General features: G+C 43.1%; 3 protein-coding genes and 1 long non-coding RNA gene across 5 annotated transcripts in view; 2 read left to right on the forward strand and 2 right to left on the reverse strand.

Annotated features, from left to right (window-relative positions):
- Positions 1-852: 852 nt before the first annotated feature.
- On the reverse strand, positions 853-5,741 carry bphl (biphenyl hydrolase like). 2 transcript variants are annotated; one of them, XM_089001536.1, is made up of 7 exons: positions 5,575-5,741; positions 5,341-5,444; positions 3,095-3,261; positions 2,711-2,864; positions 2,490-2,621; positions 2,296-2,419; positions 853-2,214 (listed from the first exon to the last, which is right to left on the reverse strand). In XM_089001536.1, the coding sequence occupies exons 1-7, from the start codon at positions 5,727-5,729 to the stop codon at positions 2,124-2,126; spliced, it is 927 nt and encodes a 308-aa protein (XP_088857662.1). In that variant the 5' UTR covers positions 5,730-5,741; the 3' UTR covers positions 853-2,123. The 2 variants fall into 2 exon arrangements, with proteins under 2 accessions (XP_088857662.1, XP_088857663.1); XM_089001537.1 differs by having other exon boundaries at positions 5,341-5,473.
- Positions 5,480-7,657, forward strand: LOC148895306 (uncharacterized). The gene is made up of 2 exons (XR_016115626.1): positions 5,480-5,632; positions 7,202-7,657. It is a non-coding gene; the product is annotated as an uncharacterized LOC148895306 (long non-coding RNA).
- A 922-nt stretch (positions 7,658-8,579) lies between these two features.
- Positions 8,580-19,664, forward strand: LOC148895307 (interferon regulatory factor 4-like). Its single transcript, XM_089000039.1, is given in 9 exon segments — positions 8,580-9,382; positions 9,872-10,058; positions 11,621-11,691; positions 11,784-11,925; positions 12,037-12,138; positions 13,607-13,984; positions 17,026-17,094; positions 17,097-17,134; positions 17,204-19,664. Coding segments are annotated over 9 exon segments (1,326 nt in total). The 5' UTR covers positions 8,580-9,184; the 3' UTR covers positions 17,345-19,664.
- Positions 19,665-21,609: 1,945 nt separating this feature from the next.
- The window catches only part of exoc2 (exocyst complex component 2), a 67,133-nt gene continuing 66,418 nt past the window's right edge, over positions 21,610-22,324 (reverse strand). Inside the window, exons 27-28 of the mRNA XM_089000038.1 lie at positions 21,979-22,038; positions 21,610-21,903 (exon numbers count right to left, since the gene is read on the reverse strand). Of these exons, the coding sequence (XP_088856164.1) occupies positions 21,810-21,903; positions 21,979-22,038 (154 nt within the window). The 3' untranslated portion in view covers positions 21,610-21,809. The remainder of the gene's footprint in view (positions 21,904-21,978; positions 22,039-22,324) is intronic.

A 22,324-nucleotide genomic window follows, 5' to 3' on the forward strand; every position in this document is an offset into this window, starting at 1 on the left:
TTGGGCCGGATATACTAAAGCGTTAAAGGACAACCGACATCTCCGGACAAGTTGTGTCCATAATTTGTCAAATCGCTTCAAATGACTTCTATTGAGTGTATTTTACAAAGATTACACCGCATATAGCTATATTTTACCTTTTCAGACTTGCGCTGAATATTCCGGAAGACTTGTTTTTGAGTTGGTGACGAGTCCTCACGTCACTGAAGCCTGACCGAGAAAGGACACACTGTAGCAGTCCTTTGATCACGCAATGTATTTTGCGGTACTTTATTTGGTCTGAAAACTTCGTGTTGATCCGTGTTGATGGCGAAATTAGGAGGAAAACACATAAATAACGCGATGGTGAATCCTTGTGTGTTGTGACAAAAATGTTGAGCACACGGAAGATTGTCGCCATCTGCCTTTTTTGGGTGCGACATTCCCCTCCCCTGATGCCTCAAAATGACACGGAATAAATTCTTCGATTGCAAACATGTATGCTTTCCTCTTCAGAATTATTTGAATCATATTCATAACTGGACGAGTAACAAGAAAGCATCTTCTCTGAATCGGAAGCCATTGTTTTGATTCTCGAGCAAGGCAAGACGTCTTGGCGTGACACCACGAACGAGGGGGCGGGACTTTCTGAAACTAGCCACTTCCGGTTTCGATTTTTTTAAGTCATTTTTATTGGTGTTTTTCATTTGACTAAAAATATCATACTGCATGTTTTGGGTATTTTAGATGCTCTAAAACATTTTTCTGATGTCAGTTAGGAAACAAAAAAGTGATGTCGGTTGTCCTTTAAATCTAGTGTGTGCAAACCTCACAGCAAACCATCACAGTAAGAACACTACAACCCAATTTGGATTGGATTGGATTTGCCTTTATTAGTCTCGCAGTGGAGAAATTTACATTTCACATCAGCAAAGGGATGAAAGGGATGTTTTTGATTGATTTATTAAATGTCTTTCAAATGTGAAAAAAAGCCCTTATCAGTTCATAAATTTGTCTCAAGGAATATGCAAGATATGGCATTTACATACTATTTTGCAGATACTGGGAGGAGGAAATGTAAATAGATTAAAATAACATACGCACCGTGATTTATCAAGATTGCGTCTGTTTTTAATAAGTTTCAATCGAAAGTGGAAAGTTAAAGAAATCAACATTTATTGACAAAAAGAATCACATTCAAAATTCAATACATATTGTTACACAACGTAATACTCAAGCTCAATAATATCTACTTGTGTTAAACTCCGCAAAATCATGGATGGATTGTCCTGACCGCGCACTCGACAAACTCGCCACGGACGCCCTCGCTCGCCTTCATGCGCAAACAGTACACGTGTATCGTTGCCAAGCACACAAACATAGGCTACCTACAGTTGAAATTTGCATACTCGGCACAGCAGCCAATCAGAAGCCTGCTTCCTGCTTCGGACTTTCCCAAGAACGCTTGGGAAAGTCTGAAGCAAAGTCGTGCGTTTGCATATCATTTTTCAAAGTAGATGCACAGAACCTTAGCCCCAGAAGAAAGATTCAAAAGAAGCTCACAAAATTTGTGACGCGATAAAAGGTAAATTTACATTAAACCGTGACTGTAAAGTGTACTTGAGAGTTATGAAAGGCGCTCAGTGGCCCGTAGGAGACAATGCAACGCAAACACTGCATTGTGAACCATGACGGCAAAAGACAACTGCAATAAAACCTACGGCCACAGATATTTACCGTACATTAAGCAACGTAGCGTTTGTGGTAGGTACAGCCTTAATTTAAGAAAAAACTGTATACTTTGCGACAATGTTTTTTTTTGCGATTTCTCGTCATTCTTTATGGCCGGCAGACAACTTTTCAGAGTTGTCTGACTTGTCCGCTAACTTTTTCAGACTATCAGACACTGTTTTTACTATAATTCGGACAAGTTCAGCGGGCCGGATTAAAAAACCGAACGGGCCGTATGTGGCCCGCGGGGCCGTAGTTTGCCCGTAACTGGGCTAGACTAAAAATGGCACACATCATTATTATTTTCAGGACATATTATTGAGAAAATCTAAATATCATGACAGAGGCTTTACGAAACAAAGTACAAGCAGAAATAATCCTTCACAGTTTATCGGCATTCCTACCCGCCGGCGTCATTCTCCCAGAAAATCTTCCACCATTTTGTTGAATTCTTCGGGAAACCTCAGATGGAGATTGTGTTTTCCTTCCGGCATCAGATGTAATCTACAACGGCAAAGGGAAGACAATCACGCCGAATGTACAACTAGGGTGGGGGGGGGGGGTCACTTTGAAACGCCGTCTCACCGTGAGCCCGCGATATGTTTGCTGAGGAAGTTGGGGTGACAACTGGGCACCATTGGATCTTTCCCTCCGTGAATGATCAGAGTCGGGCATCGGATCAGAGGAAGGAGGTCAATACAGATGTTTCCTAGACAGAGGAGGTTTTAAAACAAATCTGGGGTTTGCAATTTTGCCTACTGCTTGGGCTCGAAAATCACCGTGAGGTCTGTGGACAAACTGGGCGGTGCCATCCACCCACGCTTCCCACGTTCGCGCGAAGAGCTGCGCTCCGTATACCGCCTCCATCGGCGCCCTCATCTTGGCGCTCCATTTGGACACGTCGCGGACCGCTTGGTAACACGGCAGAGACAACAAAAAGTCACCAGGTAGGCCTGCGATTTTATTTGTTCCCTAACATTGTAGCGTGTTGCGCATTTACAGTTGTAGATGTCAAGGTCCTGTTGTGATACGAACGCGTTGGATCCCCATACGACCATCTTGTTGATGAACTCGGGGTTCTTAGCGGCAGCAATCAGGGCTGTGATCCCGCCATCGCTCCAACCCAGGAGAGAGAACTTGACAAAGCCCAAAGTCTAAAACCAAGAGACGTGTGACACGGATCACCTCGTTTGGCTCAACGTGGGAGGAAATAGGCCACAGAGGGCTGGAAACTGGCGACGCGAGGCATGGTGAGTTGGCATTTGATTCACTTGGCCCATCCGAAATTTTTGCCCAAGTCCTTAACTACCAAATGTATTTGGGAACATTTTGAAATCTGGAGACTTTAGAAATGTAGAATTTGCTCTCACATCTGCGCTCTTACCCGCATAAGATCCACTGCATCCTTCGCATCCCTTTCGAAGAAGTCAAGGGGAAAGTCTCTGTGCGGGGGCCGTGATTGGCCATAACCACGCGGGTCCCAGCCCACGACTGTAAAAAGATCCGTGTCGAAAGCTTTGAGCTGAGGTTGGAAATCCGTCTTTGTGCTTCCTGTTGTAAAAGAACACATTGACATTTGGGGAAGTTTCATTACTTGTTTTTTAACCTGTACCTTTTTAAGGTTAGGTGTTCAGGGTTGTGGTTGGGGTTAGGGTTCGAGTTTGGGGTTCGGGTTACAGTTTGGGCTTAGGGGTAAGGTTAGTGGTCGGGTGAGATTTAGTGGAGGGTACGAGTTAAGGGTTCAGGGTTAGGGTTTTAGTTTGAGGTTACGGTTGCCTTAGGGCAGGGGTGTCAAAGTCATTTTTTGCCACGGGCCACATTGTAGTTATGGTTTCCTCTTGAGGGCCGTTATGAATTTGGGGAACCCATTAGAATGTTTAAATCCCTTCAAATATTACATATAGAGCACACAGCAAATTAATGAATAACTTCTTTTCAAATCTGTAGTCAAGAATAATGACTTTTATTGTGGTTGACATCCAAAAATATGAAATTTTGGCTCAGATTTTAGCAATCATCATGGAATTTAACAAGTTTGATTTGCTTTCGCGGGCCGAAAAAAAATGATGTGGTGGGCCGGATTTGGCCCGCGGGCCTTGACTTTGACACCTGTGCCTTAGGGTTAGGGTAGGGTTAGTTTGGGTGAGAGGTTCGGAGTAAGGTCAAGGTTGGGGTTAGTGTTTGGGTTGTTCTAGGATTAGGGTGCAAGTTGGGATCGGGTTGGTTGTAGGGGTTATGAGTTAGGGGTTAACGTTAGAGTTTGGTGGAAGGGTTAGGGGTTAGGAGTAGGGTCAAGGTTTGGGGTTAGGGTTTGTGTTGTGTTGGGGTAATTCGCTATACGAACATCTTTAAACATATTTTTGCATCGTTTTATTTTTCTTGGACTTCCTGATGTCATATCCTGCCCGCCTTTACATGATGTCACATCCTATACGTCACATCCTAATACATCACATCCTGTCCGTCTTATATAAATGCTCTCCCAGCGCGTCTATCTTCCTCTTTCCTCTCTGTCTCTCCTCAACAGACATCACAATGTCCCTGCTGTCTACAAGATTAAAATAACTTATTCTGTTCAACACCTGGCTTCCTGCTGATTTCACCATCCCACTTCGAACAACCTGAAGAGCGATGAACCAGGAACGAACGATCACTTTTAACCCATCAGTTGTCCTAGGGTTAGGGGTTCGGTTTAGGAAGAAGGTTTAGTGTTAGGGTTGGGGGTAAGGTGTTCGGGTTAGTTCATGGTCTAGTGTTAGGGTAGGGTTTGGGTTAGTTAGTTTAGGGTTTAGGGGTTAGGAGTAGGGTTTATTTTTAAAAAAGCCTTGAGCTGAGGTTGGAAATCCATCTGTTTCCTGTTGTAAAAGTTGGCATTTGGTGAAATGAGATTGCTTGTTTTGATTGCCAGTTTGTATTTTGTTTTGTCTACGCGGCTGTCATTGAATCCATCCTGTGTTCTTCCATCAGCGTTTGGTTTGGGGCCGCCATGAAAATGGACAAATCTGACTTCAACGGACAGTTGGGACGGCGGAAAAAATAATTGGCACCGCCCAACCCACTCCAGAGGACTTGCACACTGCAATAATCCAAACAAGGGCACGGAAAATCCTACTGGACCATCCGCACCTTGCCCACCACCTTTTCCAGCTACTCCCCTCAGGCAGGCGCTACCGATCCATGTGCACCAAATCCAGCAGACATTTAAACAGCTTCTTCCTCCAAGCCATTAACTCTTCAAACAGTAACCCAAATATAACTGTATAGTGCCTCTTTGCAATTTTTGGATGATGATACTAGTGCAGCGTGGTCTACCGGAAACAAATTCCTTGTGTGTTCTACATACTTGGCAATTGGATTGGATTTGCCTTTATCCAATCCAATCAATCAATAAAGATGATTCTGATTCTGAAACAAAGCAAGGTTGCAAACAAGAAAACAAAGTTTCTGTCATTCCTTGAATACTTTGATCCCAGTTCTTTTGGTTAATAGCTAACTGCCATCGCCATCTTTTAACTTCATCAGCAGGTTTGTGATTTTTTTTAATCCATGATTTCACACAAGACGTGATGATTTCCGAGAATAATCGCTTGGTTAACTTGATAACAGGACTGTAAATCGCCTTTTGTGTACCTAAAGCACCAGGAAGCAGCAGCACAGCGTGTTCCCCAGCGCCTTTCCTCTCATAGTAAAGATCGACTCCATTCACACGTTGCTTGCCACTCGTCAGCGAAGAGCTGCAGGTAAAATGGAGACACTTCGCCATCTTGTGGCCGTCAAATCACAACACACGCATGAAACACTTCCTCATTTTTTTGCCGCCCCCCTTCCCACGACAGCCGAGTTTATCTCGACGGTTTATTTTACCAAAAGTACGACTGCATGGCGTTGGAGGTTCTCCTCAGGCTGAACAGACGCCCCCCACGTAAGAACACCGCCATTGGTGCTCCTGGTATGCAGTCGTTTCGAAGCTCTGAAGATCGAACAGTCCCAGTCAGTCTTCTAACGACTCGTTTCAGCATTTAAAGTCATAGTACGCCAAAAGACGCCCCCCCCCCCTTTGAGTTCAAATAACTAATCGGGCGTGACTGATTCGAATTTAAAGTGAAAGTAGTTTCAGAGTTAGTTTGAAAACAATTGTTAGGATTTCAAAGTAGGATTTAAGTAGTTGACATTTTTATTTTACTATGCGTACAATAACTTGTTTTTCCTATTCTTTCACCCCCCCATCCCCTTTCAAATTGCTGCTGTGGACTGCAGATTTCCCCATTGAGGGACGAATAAAGGTTTTCGGATTCTGATTTAAAACTCGACTAGGGTTTGCAATCTAGGGTTAAGGTTTTAAAGTGTGGTTATTAACTGCGTTAAGGGTTTCAAAATAGGGGTTTAAATAAGGGTTTAAACTTGCATTAGGGTTTCTGGTGGTGTTTAAAACTCAGGTTAGGGTTTTGGGGTTGAAACTAGGTTTAGGATTTCACAATACAGTTTGAAACCAGTTGTTGGGGTTTTAGAATATGGTTTAACCTTGGTATAGGGTTGCAAAGTCACATCTCTATCAGGATGGGCTTCCAAGCACTGTTTTGCGCTTGATTTAAGGTTTCAAATTCAGGTTCGGGGTCTTAAACCAGGGCTAGTGTTTCCAAATATGGATTTAAATGTGGATTTGAAAGTAGGGCTTTATATTAGATGAATGGGTTTCATGAAAGATTTGAAACCAAGGTTAGGGTTTCCTCTCAGGATTTCAAATGAGGGTTAGGGCCAATATAAGGTTTCAAAATGGGGTTGAGGTTTCAAAGTGTGGTTTTTAACTACGTTTAGGGTTTCAAAATAGGCTTTTAAAAAGCGATTGCGTTTTGGAATAAGGGTTTAAACTTGCATGAGAGTTTCTGGATGGGTTTAAAACTCGCGTTAAGGTTTCTTATTTGGGGTTTAAAGTAGGTTTAGGGTTTCACAATAGGGTTTTAAACCATCTTTTGAGGTTTTAGAATATGGGATTAACCTTAGTACTATATGGTTGCAAAGTCACATCTCTATTAGGATTTGGGCTTCCAAGCAGCGTTTTGAGCTTGATTTAAGATTTCTAACTAGGGTGAAGGGTCTTAAACCAGGATTGGCGTTTCCGAATCTGGATTTAAACGGGTTAGTGTTTCAAAACAGGGTGAGGTTTTTGGAGTGGGGATGAAAATTGGGTTTGAACGTAGGGTTTTATTTTTGAAGCTTAGGTTTCATGGAAGATTTGAAACCAAGTTTAGGGTTTCCTCTCAGGATTTCGAATTAGCGTTAAGGTGTCAATATCAGGTTTCAAAATGGGGTTGAGGTTTCAAGTGAGGTTTTTTTTTTATTCCTACTGTAAACATTCGTGCTTTTAATCAGTACAGAGAAAGGAAAAAAAACGATGAATTGACTCAATTTTATTGAAAATGTTTACCCTCGACAGAAGGGGAATTGTTCAGTTCAGTCAAAGGCAGTTTTTGTAGTTTACTTTATTTTTCAGAAGCCTCCGCTACCCGTTGGCGCAGCTGAGCCGTGCTACCCTCTGAACCGCACGCAGGAACATGACGCCACGCAACGCAACACACCAACGCGACCCAGTTAAAACTATCTTCAGAGATGATGCAGCAAGCATTTACTGGAAACGAGATGGCACGAGGTGAGCTGGCGTTGAAAGGGCTGCGGTGGACCCCTTCAACATCCTTCCAGGTCTGAGAAGAAGGCACATCTGTGCGAGCTTGAACGAGCTCCGCTTCCTTGAGAAGGACAACATTTGATGACAACATTCACGGCTTCGCTTGGTTTTTCGTTTTTTCTTTGGGTTCCAAACAAGACCAAAAATTTACAGGACATTTGTTCTGGAGACATGTGTGGAGTGTGTGCGTTTTCATTGCTGTTGGGCAGAAAAGGCTAATGTTAGCTGAAGCACACGTTGCTAATAAAAAAGTAAATATTTTCAGATTTTCTGGGTGTTTTTTCTTGTCTTTGTCTTGTCATCAACCACATCCTGTACATCCACGAAACAGCTGCATGTGTCTTTGAGGTGAACGACTTAGCGTTGAAAGAATCGGCACCAAAGCAGTCAAGTATGCTTCGATCGTCGATCTCAACGATCTTGTCGCCACATTTAAAAGGGGCCGCGTTGTGCTATTTTCTTTTGGTGGTATCATGGCCATTTAAAAAAAGGCAAATTCAAAAGGAAGCAGTCATGGCGGACGCGCAATGTGGCCTGCGTATGAACACAGGACAAATCGCAACCTGTCCCAAAGGGTTTTGGGGGCTTTCTCAATAAGGGACGAGGCGGTTTCTGGGCCATGCATGTAAACATCAGCTGCCAGGTGCAAATAATGAACAAAATTAAAAAAAAAAAATACAATCTGGGTGGCGTGGGTTACCCACACATGATTTCAGCACAAATGCGAAACAACTTGGTCAAAGAGGAAAGGTTTGAGTGACTTGAGGGACTGACCCTAACCCCAAACCCTAACACTAACCCAAAACACTAACCCTAACCACTAACTCTAAACCCTAACAAAACCCCAAACGCTAACCCAACACTAACCCAACTCCTCACCCTAACCCCTAACCATAACCCCAAACCATAACCATAACCCCTAACCCAACACTAACTAACCGCTAATCACTAACAATAAGCGCTAACCCAACCATAACCATGACCCCTAACCCTAACTGTAAACCCAACACTTAACCCCTCACCCTAACCCAACGCCTAAACCTAACCCCTTAACGCTAAACCTAACCCCTATCCCAACACTAACAAGTACCCTAACCGCTAACCGTAATCCCTAACCCTAACCACTGACCCTAACTCCTAACCGTAAACCGAACCCCTAACCCCTCACCCTAACTCCTAACCCAAACCTCTAACTGCTAACCCAACCCAATCCCCCAACTCCTAAACCTAAACATAACTCTAACCCTCACCCGAAACCCTAACCCAAACCTTAACCACGCAACCTGAACCTAACCTTGAACCCTAACCCTTAACCCAACACTAACCCAACCCTCACCCTAACCACTAACCCTAACTGCTAACTCAACCCTAACCCCTCACCCTAACTCTTACCCCTAACCTCAACACTAACCCTAAACCCAGCTAGCTAGATGAATAGATAGATAAACTGATAGCTCGATAGATTGCCTTATCTGAAGAATGTGACACAGTTTTATTTCAAAGAATACATTTTCCATATGTTCAGAAGTGCACGCCACAGGGTTTCCCCGCACATGTGTCAGTCACCCGAGGAGTCTTCAATGGTGGTTGGATGAGTAGTACAAGCGATGACAAAGAAGTGAGACAGATGCAAATGAGCGGATGCGCACATGACATCCTCTGGGCCCCGCCCCTCGGCGACATGCGCCACATTTAAGCACAGTGAAGTTGAAAGATTCTCCACAGCGACCAACAGCCGTCAAAGTGTTTTGGTGACAAGAAAGTAAAGGGTGGAGGGTGTCAGGGGGCGACATGAACCCCGAAGCGGATTGCGGACTTCCCGGAAGCGGCGGCAACGGAAAGTTGCGGCAGTGGTTGATTGAGCAGGTGGATTGCGGAAAATATGGCGGCTTGGTGTGGGAAAACCAGGAGAAAAGTATTTTCAGGATACCGTGGAAGCACGCCGGTAAGCAGGACTACAACCGTGACGAGGATGCGGCGCTCTTCAAGGTACTCCCCCCAACGAGGTTGAGGTGTTTAGTTTCAACAAACCGTTCAAAGTCAAGTTTTGTGTTGTCATATTATTTTGGTATTTTTGTTGTCGGTTTACGAACCCCTTGGCTTACAAACTTTTCGGTTTACGAACGTTACATTTTTGAGTGAACATTGGTGCCTGTGGCTGCCACTGCTCACCCCCAGAAAAACTTCACTGTAAAGTGACCTTGACAGTTTTGAAAGGCGCTGAAAAATGAAATGTATTATTATTATTAGTAGTAGTAGTAGTAGTAGTAGTAGCTATCTTCAATTAGCTAGCTAGCTAGATAGCTTTCTATCTGTGTTGCTTCCTGGTTGAGTGAACGGTGGCGCCTGTGGCTGCCACTGCTCACCCATAGAAAAACTTCACTGTAGAATGACCTTGAGAGTTTTGAAAGGCGCTTATAAATGAAATGTATTATTATTATTATTATTATTATTATTATAAAAGTGATGTCGTCGCAGGCATGGGCGCTGTTTAAAGGCAAATACCGCGAGGGGGTGGATAAGCCCGACCCGCCCACCTGGAAGACGCGCCTGCGCTGCGCCCTCAACAAGAGCAACGACTTTGAGGAACTGGTGGAGCGAAGCCAGCTGGACATCTCGGACCCTTACAAAGTCTACCGCATCATTCCCGAGGGCGCTAAAAAAAGTAAGCGGCGGGCAGCACTTCCGGGAGCTAACCGATGCTAAATATCCGGCAAGTGGTGGGATCACTTCTACAAACTGGCTAAAAAGATAGTATGCAAGCCACTGGGCCTTTAGTGTGAAAAATGCACACAAAACAGTCAAAGAATAGGTGAGATCTGCAGCCATCTAGCTGGCTAGCTTTTGGCTATCTGGCTAGCTAGCTAGCTCTTAGCTATCTATTATTGATAGCTGACGTTGATTATGTTGTGGGTCATTTTTAGCTGTATGTAAAAATCCACACCAATCAGTCAAATAATAGGTGACATCTGCAGCTGTCTAGCTCGCAAGCTTTTAGCTATCTATCTAGCTAGCTATTAGCTATCTATTGTTGATAGCTGACATTGATTATGTTGTGGGTCATTTTTACCTGTTTGTAAAAGTCCACACAAAACAGTCAAATAATAGGAGACATCTGCAGCTATCCAGCTGGCTAGCTTTTATCTATCTGGCTAGCTATCTAGCTATTAGCTATCTATTATTGATATCTGACGTTGATTATGTTGTGGGTCATTTTTACCTGTATGTAAAATTCCACATAAAATAGTCAAATAATAATAATAATAATAATAATAATAATAATAATAATAATAATAACAATACATTTCATTCAATTTCATTTCATCATCATTTCAAAACTCTCAAGGACACTTTACAGTCACAGGATGCTTTTCTGCGGGTGAGCAGCGGCAGCCATACGCGCCAGCGTTCACTCAACTTGGAAGTTATATAAAGTAAAAAAATAAATAAATAAACGACATAACAAATAATAGGTAACGTCAGCTGGCTATCTATTGGCGATCTGTCTAGCTGGTTGGCTATCTATTAGCTACTCAAAAAAATAGAAAGCTAGCTGGCTAGCTGATAGATGGTTAGTGGCTAGCCAGCTGGCTGGCCAGATGGCTCGTGGATTGCTAGCTAACTAGCTTCAGCACAGCACTATATCAATAGCATGTATTTTCAAAAGTTTACTGATTTATTTATCTCGCTATCCAGCTATCTAGCGAGCTAGCGATTTTCTATCTGTTTTCTATCTAGCTTCCTGGCCGGCTATCTAGCTAGCTATCTATTGGCTATATAGCTATCAAGCTGGCTGGCTGGATATCTATCTAGCTAGCTGACGATTAGTTATCTATTGGCTAGATAGCTAGCTCTCTTTCTATTTGAGTTATTCCGGATTGAGTGAACGCTGGCGTGTGTGGCTGCCGCTGCTCACCTACAGAAAAACTTAATCCTGTGACATTAACGTGACCTTGAGAGTTTTGAAAAGCACTTATCAATGAAATGTATTATTATTATTATTATTATTATTATTATTATTATTATTATTATTATTATTGTTATTATTATTATTATTATTATTATTATTATTATTAAATGGTGCTTTTATCCTCGCCAGCAGAGTGGGAACTTTTTTCTCAAGATGTAGCTTGTGAACTGTCGGTTGTTGTGGGACTGCGGATGCTAACCAGCCGTTGCCGTTTTGTGCTAACCGAAGTAAGCTAACATGAACGACGTCACTTTCAGGGCCCAGAGAAGAGGATGGTCCTCCAAGTCCCGTCAACGACTCTGCGAATTTGGCTTACCCGTCCCTTCAGGTGATTGCGCCTCATCCGCCGAAAAGCTTTTGGAACTGGTTTGTCGTCCATCTTTGGATTCGCACAAACGGGTCTTGTGTCTCGTTCCCAAGACGCCGCAGTTCCTTTCCTCTGCAGACTGTAACTGGAGAGACTTTGGTCCGAATCTCTGCCCCCCTTTGCCAGAGATTCCCTTCACTCAGGGTCCGTGTCCACCCCGCAACGTGCCCTGGCAGAGCCCATCTGTGGATAATGGTAGCTTGATCACGCTTCAAAAAGTTGCGACGTTATGACTTGAAATGCTCCCTGTGTGTGTGTGTGTGTGTGTGTGTGTGTGTGTGTGTGTGTGTGTGTGTGTGTCTACAGGTTACCAGCTTCGAGCTTCAATTTACTCGTACGGTCCAGCTGACGCTCAGTCCTCGGCCTTCAATCTGGACAGCAGTATCCGATTAGCGGAGGCTCACCGAGGTATCAAACGTCATTAGGATTTAGCGCACCGGTGTCAAAGTCGAGGCCTGGGGGCCAAATTTGGCCCGCCACATCGTTTTATTCGGCTCACAAAAGCAAATTAAACTTGTGAAATTCCATGCTCATCTATCTCACTAGCTAGCTCTCCTTCTATTAAAATAGCTGGCTAATCCCTTACATAACAGGTGTCCAAGTCAAGGCCCGGGGGCCAAATCTGGCCCGCCACATCGTTTCATTCGGCCCGCCAAAGCAAATAAAACTTAAAGACCGAACCCAGATTTCAATTTTTTGTATGTAAACCACAAAAACAAACAATTTTGTAAACAAATTCATGGTTGTGCTATGGGCTCACCAGTTTCACCCATAGTGGCTAATCTGTACATGGAAGAGATGGAGAAACAGGCCCTCACATCCTTCCCGGGGACAAAACCTAGACACTGGTTTAGATATGTGGACGACACTTTTGTCATAATTAAAAAACAAGAAATTCAATCATTCACAGATCACCTTAACTCGGTAGACATCAACATTAAATTTACTCGTGAGGACATTAAAGAGAAACAAATAGCCTTCTTGGATTGTAAGTAATTATAAAAGAGGACAGAGCGCTAAAAACAGAAGTCATTAGGAAGGCTACGCACACTGACCAATACTTACTTTTTGACTCTAACCACCCTTTACAACACAAACTAGGAGTTATCAGAACCCTCTAGCATATGGCTAAACTAATACCAACTAGCATTGAAGGTAGATAAAAGGAGTCAAAACATATCAGGAGAACACTCACTAACTGTGGGTAGCCTCAGTGGTCATTTAACAAATGTCAGAAAGAAAGAATAGGGAATGACACCAAAAATTCTCAAGATACAAAAAGAAGAGGAGTAGCAGTACCTTACATTGCAGGAGTTTCTGAAAAATTACAGAGTTCTTTGGCAACACAAAATTCCTACTTATTTCAAACCGATAAACACTTTAAGGCAAAAATGAGTGCATCCAAAAGATAGGCTGCCAAATGAAAAACAAAGTAATGTATTTTTTTATTTTCTATTTTCTAATTTTCTAAGACTTAAAACTACACAAAATATACCTTATTTTATGTATAATAAATGTGTTATGGTATTATAATTAAATAAATAAACTGTACTATATAATAAAGTCATTTTATTTACCTTTGTGTTGGTTGTTGATGGCTTGATGGAATGGAATGGCCGGTTTCCTCAGCATTAAACACTTGATGAGGAACATAGCCTTCTTCTTTCACCATCTTGAGGAATGATCACTTGTAGGCGCTTTCTCTGTGATAATTTTATCTAGTTCCTCATCAATCGTGCTCTGTTTAGCTGGGTTGATAGCTTTTTGCATCAAGTGTACAGACGGCTTGTGAGGGTTGTTTGTGGAGACTGATTGATGGGAATTTTAACCTTCCAGTCTACACTCTGCCTTGGACCATATACGTTTCTCCACGCAGATACGCGACTGCATGTGTCCGTCTATTTGCGGGACACCCTGGTGGGCGAGGTGACGACTTTCAGTCCCGAAGGCTGCCACATCACTCCAGCCTCCTCAGAGGACAACCGCTACGTGTCCTCGGGAGGCCGCGACGTGGTCCCGTTACCCGTGGACCCCTTCTCGGCACAGAGGGGCTCAAAGGAACGGCCCGAGAGTCCCTGCGCATCCTTGGAGGGGGGGGTGCTCTGTTGGATGGCCCCTGACGGACTTTACGCTCAACGACTGTGTGAAGGGAGGGTGTACTGGCGGACCAGATTCAGTTCTTACGGGGACAAGCCGAAGAAACTGGAACGAGAGGTCACCTGCAAACTACTTCACACGCAGGACTACCTCACAGGTGAGAGCTAACCGGGCCAGGCCGCCGGTATTACTCCCAATGGCCAGCAGGTGGCGGTAACTTTGACACCTGTGCCTTGCGAGGTTATCAGTCCAGCGTTGTTTTAAAGGATTACCGACATCATTTTTTTTGTTTCCTGACAGACATCAGAAAAACGTTTTATAGCATCTAAAATACCCAAAACACGCAGTATGAGATTTTTAGTCAATTGCAAAACACCAATAAAAATGACTTAAAGTGTCCCAAAACTGCCACAAAATTAGCTCGTAACTGGGCAGATTCTGAAAGTCCCGCCCCCTTGTTAGTGACATCACTATTGGTTACACACTGCCTTGCTCCAGAATCAAAACAATGGCTTCAGAGAGTTCAGATTCGGAGAAGATGCTTTCTTGTTACTCATCCAGTTATGAATATGATTCAAATAGTTCTGAAGAGGAAAGCATAAATGTTTGCAATCGATATCAATTTGAGCCGTCTGGACTTCAATGTAGCGCTCAGAAAATGCACAAGACGGCGCACAAGCTCCATTGGAAATGGGCTGATTTGTCCGCTGGGAATTTGTGTAAACTTACACTTTCTTTATGCGTGTTACCGCCATTGGCTGCGACACACAATGATTCACCATTGCGTTATTTATGTGTTTTCCTTCTCATTTCATTCATCAACATGAAGTTTTCAGACCAACAAAGTACCCAAAATGCATTGTGTGTCGCTTTCTCGGTCAGTGACGATACCTACCGTGATGTCACGGTAGGTATCGTCACCAACTCAAAAACAAGACTTCAGTGTGAGTCTTAAAACATAAAATATAGCTATATGTGGTGGAATCTTTGTAAAATACGCTCAGTAGACGTCATTTGAAGTCATTTTACAAATTATGGACACAACTTGTCCGGAGGTGTCGGTTGTCCTTGAGCTCATTTGCTGCCATTCCCAAATTTATTTGGGAATTGAAAAGCGTGACATGGAGTGCCATTCCTGAATTTCTTCGGGTTTTGATTTTTCTTGCTTGGGTGCCGATAAAGCGCTGGTCAGACTTCTTGCACTTCAGCACAGCGCTATATTAATAGCATGTATTTTCAAAAGTTCCTGATTTATTTATCTCGCTATCCAGCTATCTCGTTAGCTAGCTATTTGCGATCTATTTTCTAGCTAGCTAGCTAGCTATTGGCTATATAGCTATCTAGGTGGCCGGCTATATATCTAGCTAGCTGGCTATTAGTTATCTATTGGCTAGTAACAATAATAATAATAATACATTTGTGTAAGTGCCTTTCAAAACTCTCAAGGTCACTTTACAGTCACAGGATAAGTTTCTCTCTGCGGGTGAGCAGCGGCAGCCACACACGCCAGCGTTCACTCAACCCGGAAGTAACTCAAATAGATAGCAAGCTATCGAATTGATAGCTAATAGCTAGCAAATAGATAGCTAATGGCTAGAGAATAGAAAGCTAATACTTAGAGAAAAGATAGCTAATACCTAGTTAATCGAAAGATAATAGCTAGCTATATAGCTAATAGATATAGTAGCTACTTAAATATATATATTAGCTAGCTAGCTGGTTAACTGGCTGTTAGCTAAATATTAGCTGGCTACCTGGATATCTATTAGCTATGTAATAGCTGGCTATCTATTGGCTAGATAGCTAGCTAGCTTTCTATCTATTTGAGTGACTTCCGGGTTGAGTGAACGCTGGCACGTCTGGCTGCCGCTACTCACCCACAGAAAAAAAAACTTGTGTGACTGTAAAGTTACCTTGAGAATTTTGAAAGGCGCTTAGAAATGAAATGTATTATTATTATTGTTATTATTATTAATATTATTATTATTATTATTATTATTATTATTATTATTATTATTATTATTATTATTCAATGAGAAGTCTTCTTCAGCCGTCATCAGTACAAATTTAAAGGTTTCGGATGTTTCGCCTCCTATCCAAGAGGCTTCGTCAGCAAACTAAAGTCTGACTGGTCGTATCGGCCCCATTTATATATCCCTAATGTCCAGACATGGTGGCGCCGGACACAGCTATGATAGGTCCCTACTCTCAGGTTGGGGGGAGCAGAGGACCACTCCCTGTGGCCCCATTTCCTGTACGAGCTTACACAGACCTATTATTATTATTATTATTATTATTATTATTATTATAAATAGCTAGATAGGCAGAATTTGTGATTCATATATTTTTAGCCCAGCAGAGAAGGCCTTGCATATTTTTGCACTACGTCTGCCAATGAATTAAAGTTAAAAATAGAGTTAAAAATGATACACATTTTGGATTTGGACTCCCGGTTCATCAAAAGTTGCATTTTGATTGAAGAGCCAGGTTCAAAATCTCCCCTTTGAATATGAACCAGTCACACGGTGACTAAAACCGCAGTCGCAAAGTCCCCTAAAGCACATAGTCTGTTCTCTTTTATGGTTTCTTTGACACCGTCTGCGCGCCCCCACCCATGTGGCAAAAACAGCTCAAGCGTATAATACTCCAAGTGGCTTTGCAAATGCGTTGCAAATTTCCATTCGAGTAACCCCCCACTCCCGCCACTCAACCCGGAAGTAACTCGGCTAGAAAGCTAGTTAGCTAATAGATAGCTAACAGATAGCTAGCTAGGCCTTAACTCAACCTGGAAGTAACTCAGATAGAAAGCTAGCTAGCTAATAGACAGATAAGATAATATAATAGGTAGCTAATAGATAGATAAGTAACTCAGGTAGAAATCTATCTCGGTAACAGATAGCTAACAGATAGCTAGGCCTTCACTCAACCTGGAAGTAACTCAGATAGAAAGCTAGCTAGCTAATAGACAGCTAATAGATAGCTAAGTAACTCAGTTAGAAAGCTAGCTAGCTAATAGATAGCTAACAGATAGCTCGCGAGGCCTTCACTCAACCTTTTGTGATGTAATGTAGGGAAAGATGCACGTCTGCTACAAGCTAAATGTTGAAAACAAACACGAAGCTGTAGCATCCGTTGACGTAAAGATATTGCCTCACATCTGCTGTCTCACGTAAATCCGCTTCAATTCCAATGAAACAGAGATGCAGACTTACGGCTTCCACGCTCGACCGCCGGCCGCTGGCTTCCAGGTTCTTCTGATTTTCGGAGAGAGTCCCTCGATTCGCCGAGAGGAGGCCTCACCGTCCAGGTGACAGCGAATTGGCTCGTCTTATCTCAGGCTTGACATTCGCCAATGGTGTTTTTTTCACCCGCGCAGGTGGAACCTTTGTTTGCCAGGCAGGTCGTCTATTACGCCCAGCAGACGTCCGGCGGCCATGTTTACGGGTTCCCGGTGCGCCACGGTCTTGCCGAGGACTATCACGGGGTTATTGCGCAACATCGCAGCCCGCAGGAGTGACCCCGTTTTTTGGGACAGGCTGTTTTGTTGCTACCTGGAAAAGGATGTTTGGGACTGTCAGTCATCGACGTTTTAGCGTCAGCGCTAAAAACACGAACATCTGCGGCCCTCAAACAAATTTGGCAACGCTCGGAGCGCAAATGCGTCGACAAACCCGAGGATTGTTTGGATTCTGCGGTGGGGGTGGGGTCATGGTTAGCGTACCTGCCTTACAGTATAGAAGGATCTGGGTTCAAATCACAGCTCAAAATTTGGCAGTCGGTGTGTTATCGAAATTGCAGAGTTGCGAGGAGCGCAAGTTTACCATTTCTTCAAATTGATGAATGTCCGAAATGTTGTTATATTTTATAAACGTACAGTGATACCTTTGCTTACGAACTTAATTGGTTCCCAGAAAGTGTGTCTAAGGCGAAAAGTTTGTCTGCCAAACATTTATTTCCCATAAGAAACCATTAAAATGAGAATAATCCGTTCCCAGGTCCCCATAAAACATAATTTTCTACTAAATATGCCTTAAAACTACACAATATATACGTTTTTATGTATAATAAATGTGCTCATGTATTGTAATTAAAGAAATAAATTGTAATGTATAATAAAGTCGTTTTATTGACCTTTGTGATGGTCGATGTAGTTGCCTCTTGATGATATCCGAGTGAAGTTGTTGTGCTTTCTTGGCGATAATACCCTCACTCACACTGTCCCCTGCTAGCTGCTTTTCGTTAATCCAAATCAACAGAACTTTTTTAACCTCTTCTGTTGCCTAAAACCGTTGCTCCGACAACACGGAAACACCGTTAGCCACACGTAGCAACTTAGCGTACTGGTACTGGGACGCTAATTCACACAAACGCACACCTCGTTCGTGTTTCTCGATGATGAATTACCTCACAAACAGGCCACATTACGTGAGAGTAAAGAACTGTGAGTCGGGCAGGCTTCTCTGCAGCACCGGAGCGCCGCAGGGAACAGTCCTGGCTCCATTCCTCTTCACCCTCTACACCTCGGACTTCAATTACAACACCCCAACCTGCCACCTTCAGAAGTTCTCTGACGACTCAGCTATTGTCGGCCTCATTACATAGGCATATCCAATCCAATCCAATCCAATCCAATCCAATCCAATCCAATCCAATTACAGAGGGAGACGATAGGGAGTACAGGGAACTGACAAAGGACGTTGTGGACGGACGGGTGCCAGCAGAATCACCTCCAGATCAACACCGGGAAAACCAAGTAGCTGGTGGTGGATTTCTGCAGGAAACAATCCTCACCTGCACCATTGAACATCCAGGGTTCGGACATTGAGAGGGTGACCTCCTACAAGTACCTGGGTGTTACTCTCAACAATAAACTGGACTGGACAACAAACACGGATGCCCTAATCAAAAAGGGACAGAGTCGCCTCTTCCTCCTCAGGAAACTGAGGTCTTTTGGAGTTCAGGAGTCACTCCTCAAGACTTTCTATGACTCTGTGGTGGCATCAGCCATCCACTATGGCATTGTCTGCTGGTCAGGCAGCATCACCACCCGGGACAGAAAAAGACTGGAGCGCTTTGTCAAGCGGGCCAGTTCTGTCGTGGGCTGCTCGCTGGACTCTCTAGAGGAGGTGGGCAACAGACGGACGCTAGCTAAACTAAAAGCTATGACGGACAGCCCCTCCCACCCCCTCCTGCCCATCCTGACAGCACTGGGTAGCTCCTTTAGCCAGAGACTATTACACCCGCGCTGCAAGAAGGAGAGGTACCGCCGCTCGTTCCTACCGACTGCTGTCAGGCTTCACAATTCCCAATGATCACATGTGAAAGAAAAAAAAAAAACAAAACTGTACACTTGTAAATATGGGTTGTTGCAATATATCTAAATGCATTTCTTGATTCTGCACTATGTACAGTCTTGTTTATAGAACGGTTTTTGCACATCTACATTTGCACAGTATACAGTTGACATTTTTATTTTGTTATGCTTAGAATATCTTGTTTTCTATCCTTTCACTCCCACCCCAACCCCATCCCTCTTCAATTGCTGCTGTGGACTGCAAATTTCCCCATTGCAGGACGAATAAAGGTATTCTGATTCTGATCTCATAGCAATGGTCGATTTAGCATACCGGTACTGGGACGCTAAGTCACACAAACGCACACCTCATTGGTGATCTCCTTCTTCTGCTCGACAGTAATTTTATTTTGTGTCCTCTTTGGCTTAACACTAGCTTGTGGTGGGGTCTTTTTCGGTCCCATAATCGCAAAAGTATCCACTCGATAACAAACCATGTCTGCACTCAAAGAAAGTGGGTGTGGAAAACTAGTCCGCCAGCCAATGTGGCGCTTTGTGGTTTCTTTTACACGAGTTGGTCACGAGTTGGTCAGCCAAAACTATGTGCTCGCGAATTTAATGTTCGTAAGACTGCGTGGCAATAAAACGAGACATTTAAATTTTGGTCTTTGCAAAAACTGTAGATTAAAATGTAACGTGATGATCGTGATTTAAATATACTGTGCGGATGCGTCGGCAAATATAAAGATTGGAAAAAATGGGAGGAACTTCATAAAAAAGTTAAAATATAGCTAGAGTAGGAGTTATATGCTCCCTCTTAGAAGTAGCAGTTAAACGGCGAACGGCATTTTGGACCAACTGGAGATGATTGATGGAGGATTGGCTGACTCCAAAGCCATAAAAAATTATCCTGTGACTGAGAGGTGTCCTTGAGAGTTATTACAGGCGCTTATAAATAAAATGTATTATTACTATTATTATTATTATTATTATTATTATTATTATTATTATTATTATGAAAAAGCCAGCGCATTAGCAGAGATGTGACAAGAGGCACGAACGACTGTTTCCTCAAAGAGGTTCGTTCCTTTGCACAACGCCCCCCCGTGGGACCGCACCCTGAGCGTGTCACGGTCGGACGACCCCGAAGGAAGTCGAGGGCACAGATGTTGGGCTGCACCCAGCGTGTGTAAACCGCCGCCTGCAAAAACAAATAGGTGCGGCTTAACCGTCGGCATTTACGGGTCACATAAATCACAGGTGTCAAAGTCAAGGCCCGGGGGCCAAATCTGGTCCATCATAATCATTTTATTCGGCCCGTGAAAGCAAATCAAACTTGTGAAATTCCCTTCTCATCCATCGAGCTAGCTGGCGATCGAGCGAACTTGCTAGCGATCGAGCTAGGTAACTCACAAGATAGCTTTCTTTTAATTCAGCTAGTTGGCCAATTCCTTACATTACACATTACAGGTGTCAAAGTAAAGGCCCGGGGGCTAAATCTGGACCGTTACATCATTTTGTTCGGCCCGTGAAAGCAAATCAAGCTTGTGAAATTCTATGTTCATCTATGAATCTAGCTAGCGATTGAGCTAGCTAGCATTCGAGCTCGCCAGCTCACTTACTAGTGATTGAGCTACCTAGTAAACTAGCTCTCTTTCTATTCAGTGAGCTGGCTAATCCCTTACATCACAGGTGTCAAAGTCAAGGCCCGGGGGGCAAATCTGGCCCGACACCTCATTTAATTCGGCCCGCAAAAGCAAATCACATTTTTAAAATTCCATGATGCTTACTAAAGTCCCAAAGAAAATTTCAAATTGTCCCATGTCAACTACAATAACAGTCGTTATTTTTCACTTCAAATTTGAAAACTAGTTATTCATTAATTTGTTGTGCGCTATAAATGTCATATCCCCTAGCTATCTGTTAGCTCTCTATTACCTAGCTAGCTTTATATCTGAGTTACTTCCGAGTTGACTGAAGGCCTAGCTCGCTATCTGTTAGCTAACTATTAGCTAGCTAGCTTTCTATCCGAGTTACTTCCGGGTTGAGTGAACGCTGGCGCGTGTGGCTGCTGCTGCTCACCCACAGAAAAACTGATCCTGTGACTGTAAAGTAACCTTGAGTGTTTTGAAAGGCGTTTATGAATGAAATGTTATTATTATTATTACAGTAAAGTCTCGTTATATCGATATCGGATATATCGATAGTCCCGGTTATATCGATACTATTTCTATGCACGCACGGAGAAAATTACATGCAAACAGGGTCGGATATATCGATAGTCCCGGTTATATCGATATTTTTTCGGACTCCCTTGAATATCGATATAACGAGACTTTACTGTATTCTTCTTCTTCTTCTTATTATTATTATTATTATTATTATTATTAGTAGTAGTAGTAGTAGTAGTAGTAGTAGTAGTAGTAGTAGTAGTAGTAGTATTATTATTATATCTACCATTCATCAGATAAAAGGGAGTAGAGGGCATATGCGGATAATTCGATTTTTAATCACATTTTCATCCCAACATTTCGCAATGATATTTTTGTTGTCAATGACATGTCAATGAGGATCATGCATAAAAATGAGACACGCCCCAGATCAAAATTCTTTGATAATTTCAAGCTGCGGCTTGTGACGCGGAAAATACGTCACTTGGAAATTCTAAGAAAGGAAGAGTGGGCGGGGTTTATCTCTTGATTGGCAGGACGCAGGTGGGCTGGAAGCAGGTGAGCTGCAGCTGCATGCTGCTCTTAAATTTATTCAGCAGTTCTTCCAGTAACCTGACACAGGGTACAGACATAAACACAAGTCATCCATCGGTGAAACGGAGACGTCGGCTAGAAATGAGCACTCACTTTTTCTCAGACGCGCTATATAATGGAGGGAGGGCGTCCAAAGCCATTTTGAAGCTGGCGCTGTGGATTAAAAGACTCCATTTTAGGCTAAACAAGTGCAAACGTCCGGCAAGAACAATTGAAGCTAAGCAACAATCGCAAATTTGATGTGTGTGTGTGAGATACTGTTCGTGTGTGTGCGCCTCAAACACCAAGTCCCCACTATGTTGCAAAAATGGGTGAATGAGTGTGTGTTTCTGTCTATCCTTGTGTCCGTCTGTCCATCTGTGTGTGTGTGTGTGTGTGTGTGTGTGTGTGTGTGTGTGTGTGTGTGTGTGTGTGTGTGTGTGTGTGTGTGTGTGTGTGT

Source organism: Hippocampus bargibanti, linkage group LG07, assembly GCF_051943395.1.
Source record: "Hippocampus bargibanti isolate YZ-2025 linkage group LG07, ASM5194339v1, whole genome shotgun sequence".
In the NCBI taxonomy this organism is placed as follows: domain Eukaryota; kingdom Metazoa; phylum Chordata; class Actinopteri; order Syngnathiformes; family Syngnathidae; genus Hippocampus; species Hippocampus bargibanti.

Bases quoted from the DNA above. Each gene is read 5' to 3' on its own strand.
- bphl (XM_089001536.1), bottom strand. From the start codon at position 5,729: ATGCTGAAACGAGTCGTTAGAAGACTGACTGGGACTGTTCGATCTTCA. The intron at 5,445-5,574 runs GTAAAATAAACC...TTTTACCTGCAG, and splicing joins GCCATGCAGTCGTACTTTTG to CTCTTCGCTGACGAGTGGCA. The intron at 2,215-2,295 runs GTGAGACGGCGT...TTGCCGTTGTAG, and splicing joins AAACATATCGCGGGCTCACG to ATTACATCTGATGCCGGAAG.